The sequence below is a fragment of the Palaemon carinicauda genome, chromosome 5 (assembly GCF_036898095.1).
Source record: "Palaemon carinicauda isolate YSFRI2023 chromosome 5, ASM3689809v2, whole genome shotgun sequence".
Classification (NCBI taxonomy): domain Eukaryota; kingdom Metazoa; phylum Arthropoda; class Malacostraca; order Decapoda; family Palaemonidae; genus Palaemon; species Palaemon carinicauda.
Genome location: NC_090729.1, coordinates 165,963,256 through 165,975,440, shown reverse-complemented (window position 1 = coordinate 165,975,440; position 12,185 = coordinate 165,963,256). Strand labels below are relative to the sequence as shown.

Genomic DNA, 12,185 nt, shown 5'->3' with positions numbered 1-12,185 from the left:
TGTAGCAGCTTGTGTGTGTTTTGTGATTAGGAGAAAATAACAAGTATGTGCCTCAAAGGTTGGGATAGTGTCTGAGGTTCAGAACCATTTATTGATGTATTCTCCTATTTTGGGTCCTTTTTTTAGTGTACAGTATAGTAAATAAGACTGATAAAGTAATTGCTCAAGTGGATACCTGGACTCAAATGCAACGTTTTTACGTTACTTTCTGAGGATAACCATGTTTGAACCTTCAAGCCAATAGCTTTAACTGCCTTGGAATTGTCTCTTAAGGAATTTTTTTTTTCTTTTTTTACCATAAACCAACACCTTTTCTGTTTTCAGAAAGAATGGTCAACCCCAAAACCAGATTTTGGATGACAGAACCCTATTTCTCTGGGAAATATTTACCCATCCTGAGAAGCAATGTCTCTGCTAGATATAAGAGTATTCTTGGTGCGAGTGGTGTTTAGCGTCGGAAGACTATGAGTACTGTACACAGAACCCCTCCGTGGTCAGAAAAACCTTGGCTTCTCATATCCCTGGGGGGACATGATGTCTTAAGAATAAAAACTCCTGTTAATCAGAACTTTGGCACTCCCTTCTAAGACTAGAGAGGCTAAAAAGTCTCTCTGGAAAAGATAAGAAGTCACTTATGCATAGGGACTTTTAGTAGTAAGATATGCCTTTATGAAAAGGCCTAGACCCATGGAGTGATGTCATCACCAAGTAGGAGCAGTCATGACTACTGTATATATATGAGTACTAACCAGGTATGGCTAGGAGAAATATGTCCTCCATACCTCTTGATTAAGCTTGGCCCTAGTGTTTTCCTGTCATGAATCATTTGATTTTACTAGATTTCTTGTTAGCCATCGAAATGGCTGATGCCCTACTTACGGGGTCCTTTTTTTTCAGAAACCAAACTTGGAAAATACTATATTTTTTGGAGTTATTTTATTCTCATTTGGATAATGAGAACCAGATCCAGTGAATTTCATTTGTACATTTTCTATTTCTTGCCTCTCAGAAGTCCATGCATAAAGAGTACTACTATAACCCCTCTCCCCAGGGATACTATGTATTCTCCTCTGTTGGTGCTCACAGATCAGAAGTGAATTCTTCATCCTGAACATGGCTACCCTGTTGGTTAAGGCCTAACATGAAAACAGACCATCTTTATGGGGTTGAGTTGCTAGGGACCCCCCTTGATCACATGGCATCAAAGAACCTGCCACCTTTCCTGTTTCTGGTTCTATGAACAAATCCAGACTCCGGTTGGAAAAGAACTCAGGTTAACTCTTCCACGATATTTTCTCTCGAAGAGGTTCCTAATCATACGAACAACTAGTTATTCTATCACGTAGAGCAGTGCGAGTTTCTGATAGAACAAATAGCTGGGACATATCACCCCCTTTTGGCTGCTCCAGAAGCAAATAGTCACTTACACTTTTTTTGAGTAATGAAAACTATCTGAAGAACCTATGCACTCTCAGGGGAGAGAATTATTATTATTATTACTATCCAAGCTACAACCCTATTTGGAAAAGCAAGATGCTATAAGCCCAAGGGCTCCAACAGAGAAAAATAGCCCAGTGAGGAAAGGAAATAAATAAATGATTTGAACAAATTAACAATAAATCATTCTACAAACAATAACGTCAAAACAGATATGTCATATATAAACTATAAACAGACTTATGTCAGCCTGTTCAATATGAAAACATTTGCTGCAACTTTGAACTTTTGAAGTTCTACTGATTCAACTACCCGATTAGGAAGATCATTCCACAACTTAGTCAAAGCTGGAATAAAACTTCTAGAATACTGTGTAGTATTGAGCCTCATGATGGAGAAGGCCTGGCTATTAGAATTAACTGCCTGCCTAGTATATCGAACAGGATGGAATTTTCCAGGAAGATCTGAATGTAAAGGATGGTCAGAATTATGAATAATCTTATGCAACATGCATAATGAACTACAGTAATTGAACAACAGTGCCAAAGATTAATATCTAGATCAGGAATAAGAAATTTAATAGACCGTAAGTTTCTGTCCAACAAATTAAGATGAGAATCAGCAGCTGAAGACCAGACAGGAGAACAATACTCAAAACAAGGTAGAATGAAAGAATTAAAACACTTCTTCAGAATAGATTGATCACCGAAAATCTTGAAAGACTTTCTCAATAAGCAAATTTTTTGTGCAACTGAAGAAGACACAGACCTAATGTGTTTCTCAAAAGTAAATTTGCTGTCAAGAATCACACTTAAAATTCTAAAAGAGTCATACAAAGTTAAAAAAACATTATCAATACTGAGATCCGGATGTTGAGGAGCCACTGTCCTTGACCTACTTACAATCATACTTTGAGTTTTGTTAGGATTCAACTTTATACCCCACAATTTGCACCATGCACTAATTTTAGCTAGATCTCTATTAAGGGATTCAGTAACCTCAGATCTACATTCAGGGGATGGAATTGATGCAGAGAGAGTAGCATCATCTGCATATGCAATAAGCTTGTTTTCTATGCCAAACCACATGTCATGTGTATATAGTATGAAAAGTAATGGGCCAAGAACACTACCCTGTGGAACACCAGATATCACATTCCTATACTCACTATGATGGCTCTAAAGGTGGCACTTTCAAGTCTTTGGACACCCTCTCGATAGGCCTTATGGTAGCATCACAACAAATGACCTAACTGCCAGCTCTCACGGGACACGTGCCAGTTGTAGCCTCATGCCTAATTATTCTCAACATTATTTGCTAGGAGGAACTCTTAAAGGCAGTAAATGATCTTGATGGGGCTTGAAGCCTGCCTTGGGTTTTCACCCTAATGCAAGTAAGTGTGCCTCATTCCCTTTGTATTTGATGATATACTATAAAGGATAATTTTTTGTTATGTAACATTTAATGTTCATACCACCTCACCCCGGTGAAGCTTCCATTTTTAAATTTGAATGAGCAGCCTTGCCTTTCCATGAGCCGGTTACTCTGTTCTCTGGCGGGTCTATTTGATTGGCTAGTATTATTTATTGCAATTGTATCAGAGAAGAGTATAACTCTTACTTCACAGAGACTTCACTCCTGACAAGAATCTGAAGTTTGGCCTTGCCTCTTTACAAGCCAGCTACACTGTCCTCTAACCTCTAACGGTTCACATTGATCTTTTTCTATTACTTATAGTAATTAGATCTTCCAGAGAAGAAGGGTATACCTCTCAACATCACTAAGACTTCCTCCCTCCCTCCTAAGGAAGACTACCCATATAAATGACTCAAAGTTTGTATATCCACATAGGAATAAACTGCAAATAAAAAACCTGAGTCCTTTACCAAAGGTCCCGCCTCAACCAGCCCGCAAGTCTTTGACTAGGTGAGTGTTGTGAGGAGACATTGTGAGCAATCGTCCACTTGCTACTTGCGCATCCGCTGCATTTAACCAGCAATAGATCATGAGCAATCAACCAAATTTTTGATTGGCCAGTCATAGAAAACACGCTTTGTGACTCATGTTTGTATAGCAAGGAAAAATGTTATTTTCATTAGTAAAATAAATTTTTGAATATACTTACCCGATAATCATGTAGCTGTCAACTCCGTTGCCCGACAGAATTCTACGGGAGGGATACGCCAGCTATCACTATACTAGAAGGGGGTGTACTCACAAGCGCCACCTGTGGCCAGGTACTACAGTACTTGTTGTTGACGCCACCTCACTTTTTCCTCGGTCCACTGGTTCTCTATGGGGAGGAAGGGTGGGTCAATTAAATCATGATTATCGGGTAAGTATATTCAAAAATTTATTTTACTAATGAAAATAACATTTTTCAATATTAAACTTACCCGATAATCATGTAGCTGATTCACACCCAGGGGGGTGGGTGAAAAACCAGTGTACAAGACTAAAGGATAGCTAAGTATCCCGTATTTCATATAATCAGTTATCCACAATAACAATGAAATAATAAGTACCTGGTAAGGAAGTCGACTTGAACCGTTACTCTGCCTTTAATAAGATCGTCTTCCTTACTGAGCGCAGCGTTCCTCTTGGAAGGCTGAATCAACTCAAAGGTGCTAAAGTATCAAGGGCTGCAACCCATACTAAAGGACCTCATCACAACCTTTAACCTCGGCGCTTCTCAAGAAAGAATTGACCACCCGCCAAATCAACAAGGATGTGGAAGGCTTCTTAGCCGACCGTACAACCCATAAAAAGTATTCAAGAGAAAGGTTAAAAGGTTATGGGATTATGGGAATGTAGTGGCTGAGCCCTCGCCTACTACTGCATTCGTTGCTACGAATGGTCCCAGGGTGTAGCAGTACTCGTAAAGAGACTGGACATCTTTGAGATAGAATGATGCGAACACTGACTTGCTTCTCCAATAGGTTGCATCCATAACACTCTGCAGAGAATGGCTCTGTTTGAAGGCCACAGAAGTAGCCACAGCTCCCACTTCATGTGTCCTTACCTTCAGCAAAGCAAGGTCTTCTTCCTTCAGATGAGAATGTGTTTCTCTAATCAGAAGCCTGAATAGTCAGAAACTGAGTTCTTAGAACTTGGAAAAGAAGGTTTCTTGATAGCACACTATAAGGCTTCTGATTGTCCTCGTAAAGGTTAAGACCTTTTTAGATAGTACCTAAGAGCTCTAACTGGGCAAAGTACTCTCTCCAGTTCATTCCCCACCAAGTTGGACAGGCTTGGGATCTCGAACGACTTAGGCCAAGGACGTGAAGGAAGCTCGTTTAGCAAAAAGCCGAGCTGCAAGGAACATGTAGCCGTTTCAGAAGTGAAAACAATGATCCTGCTGAAGGCGTGGATCTCACTTACTCTTTTAGCTGTTGTCAAGCACACGAGGAAAAGAGTTTTTAATGTGAGGTCCTAAAAAGAGGCTGATTGGAGAGGTTCAAATCTTGATGACATAAGGAACCTTAGGACCACGTCTAGATTCCAGCCTGGAGTGGACAACCGACGTTCCTTTGAGGTCTCAAAAGACCTAGGGAGGTCCTGTAGATCTTTGTTGGTGGAAAGATCCAAGCCTCTGTGGCGGAAAACCGCTGCCAACATACTTCTGTAACCCTTGATCGAAGGAGCTGAAAGGGATCTTACTTTCCTTAGATATAACAGGAAGTCAGCAATCTGGGTTACAGTGGTACTGGTTGAGGAAACTGCATTGGTCTTGTACCAGCTACGGAAGACTTCCCCTTGAGACTGATAGATTCCGAGAGTGGATGTTCTCCTTGCTTTGGCAATCGCTCTGGCTGCCTCCTTCGAAAAGCCCCTAGCTCTTGAGAGTCTTTCGAAAGTCTGAAGGCAGTCAGACGAAGAGCGTGGAGGATTGGGTGTACCTTCTTTACGTGAGGTAGACGTAGAAGGTTCACTCCTAGAGGAAGAGTCCTGGGAATGTCGACCAGCCATTGCAGTACCTCTAAGAACCATTCTCTCGCGGGCCATAGCGGAGCCAACCAACGTCAGCCGTGTCCCTTGCGAGAGGAGAACTTCTGAAGTACCCTGTTGACAATCTTGAACGGCGGGAATGCATACAGGTCGAGATGGAACCAATCCAGCAGAAAAGCATCCACGTGAACTGCTGCTGGGTCTGGAATCGGAGAACAATACAATAGGAGTCTCTAGGTTATCGAGGTAGCGAACAGATCTATGGTTGGCTGACCCCACAGGGCCCAAAGTCTGCTGCAAACATTCTTGTGAAGGGTCCACTCTGTGGGGATGACCTGACCCTTCCGGCTGAGGTGATCTGCCATGACATTCATACCGCCCTGAATGAACCTCGTTACCAGCGTGAGCTTTCGATCTTTAGACCAGATGAGGAGGTCCCTTGCGATCTAGAACAACTTCACGAAAGAGTCCCTCCCTGCTTGAAGATGTAAGCCAGGGCTGTGGTGTTGTCAGAGTCCACCTCCACCACTTTGTTAAGCTGGAGGGACTTGAAGTTTATCAAGGCCAGAAGAACCGCCAACAACTCCTGCAATTGATGTGAAGTGTCCTTTGCTCCTGATTCCATGTTCTCGATCATTCCTGTCCGTCCAAAGTCGCACCCCAGCCCGTGTCTGATGTGTCCGAGAGGAGACGGCGGTCGGGTTTCTGAACAGCCAAAGGTAGACTTCCTTGAGAAGAAAGCTGTTCTTACACCACGCGAGAGAAGACCTCCTCTCTTCGGAAACAGGAACTGAGACCGTCTCTAGCGTCATGTCCTTTATCCAGTGAGCAGCTAGATGATACTGAAGGGGGGGGAGGAGGATTCTCCCTAACACGATGAACAGGGCCAGCGATGAAAGTGTCCCTGTTAGACTCATCCCCTACCTGACTGAGCATCGGTTCCTTCTCAGCATGCTCTGGATGCATTCTAGGGCTTGGAAGATCCTTGGGGCCGACGGAAAAGCCCGAAAAGCTCGACTCTGAAGATCCATACCCAGGGAGACAATGGTCTGGGATGGGATGAGCTGAGACTCCTCAAAATTGACCAGGAGGCCCAGTTCCTTGGTCAAATCCATAGTCCATCTGAGAATCTCCAGACAGCGACGACTTGTGGGAGCTCTTAAAAGCCAGTCGTCTGACGGAGCCGGACACAAGATCATGGTACTGCTGCACAGTCTGTGAACTGTCAACCATGGGGAAGCGAGGAAGTACAGTGACAACCCGAAGCTGTCTAGACTGTCTGGGTCGTACAGACAACTCCTTATCGGGTTGCTGAGGTTGCCGCACTGCGTCACAACAAGTCACTTCTGCTGGTTGTTGAACGTCTTCCCAGTGACACACTGACTCCGTAAACAAAAAATCCTTTAACAAGGACTAAGCTTGGACTGCATGTCTTGCAACACAGCTCAAGGTCTAAGGGAGCAGGTGTGGTAACAGACGGGGTTAGTGACTGAAGTGGAACCATTACCTTCCCTGGAAGCATGTTATGCTTAAATAAAAGTCCATAGGAGGCTACGCAGCTAAAGGCTCCTCTCCAAATGACAGAGTCCTCAAGGGAATATCAGAAGGAGGGAGAAAAGCACTTTCTCATCTACAGGGACCATATCCGAGAAAAGTTAAGTTCTCTCAGTGAGGGTTTCAATGGTGCAAAAGCAGCAGACTAGAAGGCAACGTTATGAAACTGCTTGACAGTCTAGTGAGTTGGCAACAACCAAAGATGTATGACTGAGAAGCATGCGGTAAGGTATGCAGAGCATGTTGTATGCAGAGCATGCTGTATGCAGAGCATGCTGTATGTAGAGCATGTTGTATGCAGAGCATGCTGAATGCAGAGCATGCTGTATGCAGAGCATGTTGTATGCAGAGCATGCTGAATGCAGAGCATGCTGTATGCAGAGCATGTTGTATGCAGAGCATGCTGTATGCAGAGCATGCTGTATGTAGAGCATGTTGTATGCAGAGCATGCTGAATGCAGAGCATGCTGTATGCAGAGCATGCTGTATGCAGAGCATGCTGTATGCAGAGCATGCTGTATGTAGAGCATGCTGTAAGGTAAGCAGAGCGTGTTGCATGGCGTTTAACATTTCTCAGAAATTCCATGACCAGTGCTAGAGTGCTTCATGCATGCTTGCATGGGGTTTTAATATCAACATAATATTTACCTTACATTCATAGCTCATGATTCATTTTTGTTTTGAAGATATTTTTGCCATATTTAGCGATATTGTTAAAAATATATTGCAAGGAATACATATATATTTTTATATAAGTAAGACAAATAACCTCCATTATCATAATGTTTGTGTAGGCATACATGTATATGATTACAAATGCAAGTTATGAAAGTAATGAGGTGTTATTATTGTCATTTGTAATTTATTAAGTTGAGGAGAAAGTGGCAGATGCATGCGTTGAGGTGGCTGACTCATAGCATGAGGTTGCTGCCTCAAGAGTTGCGCTTGCTGTAAGGGTTGCGGATGCGCAGTAGCAGGTTCCTGAGGAACGAGTTAAGGTTCCTGAGGTGTGAGCTGCGAGAGTTGATGTAGCGGCTGCGCAGAACGCAGTTCTTGTCTCGCGAGTTGAGGTTCCTGAGGAGCTAGCCTAAGCTGCAGCGAGTGCTGAGGTGGCTGCCTCATTGATGGAAGAGGTAGTCGTACCTCAAGAGATTGTTGCCTCTCTGGTGGAACCGCAAGCGGAAGCGGAGGAAGTAAGGCATAAGATTCCTGCTCCCATTGCTGAGGTTGCCTTAAGGAAGGCGGAGGTTGCTGCACACCGCTGGTAACTGGCAACTCAGTACGCGGTAAGGTATCCTGAGGAACCTCAACATCGTACGCCTGGCAGACTGGACTGCGGTGAGGCGGAGCGATCGCAGGAGGAGGTGTAACCTTCTCAGCCTGACACTCACGCATTAAGACCGCAAGCTGTGACTGCATGGACTGCAGCAAAGTCATCTTGGGGTCGGCAGACGCTAAGGTCTGCTGAGGCAAAGCCTTAACAGAAGATGAGGTCTGTTATGGCATCACCTTACCTCTCTTAGGAGGTGTGCAGTCACCTGATGACTGCGGAGAGTCAGAGCTAACCCAATGACTGCATCCGGGTTGTAGAACTCTAACTTCGTACGTCTGGCATAGGTCTGGACTTTACGTTTAAGAGGTCTTGAGACCTGAGACCAGCGTTTTCTCCCCGAAATTTCTTCTGCAGACGAGCAAAATAAGGGCTCAATCGTCTGCGGGGGGGAGTGACGGTCTCTGTAAGACACGCCCGCAACCACCGAGGATACTTCTGTGCGCCGATCAAGGCCTGCCGAATCCTTTTGCCCTTCGACATTGCTTCTCCCCTGGGCTTGGGAGCTTGCAAGAGGTCCCGGACTGGGAGGACGACTGGCACGCACAGAAGTACCCTCACGCATAACACTGACACTTTGCGCTAATCACTTATCACTTTTGATTTTCTGTTTGCACTTATTTCACTGAACTCGAAACTTTAAGTGGTTTGTACCTGAAACACGCAATTCTATCCTTTCTCAAAAGTTAGTAATTGCGAAAACAGAATTACAATGTAACAGAAAAATCTAATGAAAGATAAATAATTCAGTGGCTGGAAAGAGACTAAACACTAGATCAAATAAACTACGTTTAAATTCTCTAGAAACGTTTACCTTCTTCCCCTAAAGAGACTAGGGAGAAGAGCAAAAACGATAACAACGTTACTCGCTTGAACGAAATGTTTATCCTCCTCTTTCTCCCTCCGTCTCTATCTCTCTCTCTCTCTCTCTCTCTCTTGACTTAGAACCTGAGAGAAGAGCCCAATCATATATATCGTTAAAACATATTATTGTTAAAGGAAAATATTTCTCAGAATGAAAAGTTCCTTTATTAGAATTAAAACCATTAAGTTAAGAAAGAATGAACAAAACGCTAGACACGGTTACTCTTACTGCAACGTGACACCGTGAAAATTCTCTCTCTATCGTAACGATAGAACGCAAGTTGAACGTTCTGAACGTCAACAACTGCAGAGACAAAAACAAAACGTTAGTTCAACTTTGAAAACAGTACGAGACTATCAAAGAAATTCTTTCAAAAACATTAAAATAGCATAATATGTTAACAGGTAAAACCGAAATGACGGGCTCAATGTTAATTAACTTCGGTACCAAGAAAAGACCGCCTACTATTAGGAAAGGTCGAATATAAACAAATATAAAAATTAATTTTAATAAGTTTATAATAAAAGGAAGTTAATCGAAGAGGCCTATAAAAGGCGGAGAGATATAAAATAAATCTATAACAAAATTAAGAAAGAGAGTCTATACTCTCTTAGACACCAACACTTCCGTCTAAGGGAAGGGTCGGCCATTTAAAGGTGAAAGAGAGTTCATACTCTCTTCGTCACCATAATTAAATTAATTCCAAAAGCTAGCTAAGCTAACATAGAAGTTTCCAGTATAGCGAATAGCTGCAAATTTTAGAGAAATACTTCACCAAACCGTGAACAATACTCCAAAATCATAAGCGTATCCAAGAACGTCTTGCCGGAAGCACGACAGAGGAAAAAGTGAGGTGGCGTCAACAACAAGTACTGTAGTACCTGGCCACAGGTGGCGCTTGTGAGTACACCCCCTTCTAGTATAGTGATAGCTGGCGTATCCCTCCCGTAGAATTCTGTCGGGCAACGGAGTTGACAGCTACATGATTATCGGGTAAGTTTAATATTGAAAAATACAAATTATGTAAAATTTGTAGTTTTTCTAGATTAAAAGAATTCTAATTTTAATTACATGGTACTGGGGTTTATTTGAATAGGTAATTGGAGGATGAGGTAGTATTTAGGGAAACTATCTTAAGTTCCCCATTTCAAAATGTATTTTGAGATGGTTTGTTACCAATGATCTAGAGTACAGGCAAGTCTAACATATTAATTATTCTAATTTCTTAAAATATATAAACAACTTACATATCTCTTTCTTTCACTGATGACCCACCTCCCTCAGAGTGTGGGAGTCAGCAGTGTGAACATCAGGGGAGGTTCATAGAAATAACAGAATTCTAATAATAGATTTTATTTATATACTCGCCTGATGTTCATTTAGCCCACTCTCCTCCCACCTGACTTGTGGGGTCAAGAGGATTGGGAATAGTTTTGATTTCAAGACTGAATACAAATGCACTATGGCTTGCCCCAGCCATTGATTATTGCCTTTAACTACTATATTGTTGCATTACTGCACTTTAATAAAGGCATACGACCATTAAAAAGAAAGAAAACTAAATTTTTTAGTTTTATGGGTAAACATCAATAAAAACCAAGCTTCCAGTGAGAAGTGATATGAATATCAGGGGAGTAAGATAATTACAAATTCTATCATAAAATTATATTTTTGCAAGATATTTTGTAAATTCAAAGTAAACTTAAACAGTATACAGATAGACCAAAATAACATCTATAAATCATCTGGATATGTAAATGAAGGCTGCTGTCCAGAGGAAATCTTTAAAACTTTATTTCCTATATTAATTTCACTTTTCTTCATATGAACACTCAATTTTTGAGATTTCAAAACGGGGAAGTGTAAACTTACCTGTGAGCCTTTCGTAGGACGGAGGAGATCATAAGGCGTTACTCTGACTTTCAGCACATCAAATCCCATATTATTATACAAGTCTGCATATTTTCTTATGTGTTTTTCTTTGGACATTAACCAGCAGAACAGTAAAGTCATTGGTCGAGACTGTTCTGCATATGCAGGCCCCAGCTGCAAAACAATTTAGATTTAATTATAGAATTATGTAGTCAGAGTTTGAGTTAAAGGATGATGAGAATACTATAAATAAAATTTATTGTAAAGTCTAGGTAAAGTTCAAGCATATGAAGTTAGAAAACATATATCTAAAATTATAAAACCAAAATCTTAAAGAAAAAAAATCTAATTACTGCAGACCTTTTCCTTACTACTTCAGGGATTACCATCACATAATACAATATTACTGTACAGCATTTTTTCACAAAAAAACATTTCTGTAATATTTCTCTCTACAAAGAAAGGCAATGAAACATTAAAGGAAATGTTCATAAATTTCATTGTCAAATGGTTAGTAGGAGTTATAAAAAGTTTATATCCATGTATAAAAATAATCACATCAGACTTATTAGATCCTACATAGCAAAGGACATCTGTAAATGTTACTTGAGATTCAGAACCATGTTTCATGTAAAACTTTGCACAACAAATTCTAAATTACACAATCATATGCAGTTTCAACAAAGCCAAGAGAACCCAACAGTATGCATATTCAATTTCATGCCAAACTGTTCAGTGCCTTTGTACTGTATCAATTTCATCTACAATTATTTTGTGGTAGCAGATGCAACACACAACTTAAAAATATGACCAGAAGTCAGTAATGTTACTTTTAGAGTGATGCCAATAGCAAAGACCAACTAAAAAAATTTCTCACCAGAAAAAAGGAAAGAACACTACCATGCTTTTTAGTAATTAGTATCTTATTAAGACTACTGAACCAGAATACTGAGATAAGATTAATTTAGTAAGACAAGGTGCTGCAAAATGAAGAGTAGCTAATTCTTTACAAATATTAATTTTTCAAGCAATCTGAATTCTAATTTTTCAGTGGACATGAAGTGAAAACATTTAGAAGACATTTTTCCCAGCTGACTCAAAATGCTTCATATGCTGAAGGTCCTCGATAAATAATAGCTGAACTGTGCCATTGTAACACTAGTTCTTTTGAACATGCCC

At 41.1% G+C, this 12,185-nt stretch overlaps 1 protein-coding gene across 5 annotated transcripts in view; it reads right to left on the bottom strand.

The window, feature by feature from the left end:
- LOC137641577 (transmembrane protein 53-B-like) overlaps window positions 1–12,185 on the bottom strand; it is a 70,952-nt gene that overhangs the window by 36,717 nt on the left and 22,050 nt on the right. For all 5 annotated transcript variants that reach the window (XM_068374276.1, XM_068374280.1, XM_068374279.1 and 2 more), the window contains one exon: window positions 11,007–11,180. In XM_068374276.1, the coding sequence (XP_068230377.1) occupies window positions 11,007–11,180 (174 nt within the window). The remainder of the gene's footprint in view (window positions 1–11,006; window positions 11,181–12,185) is intronic.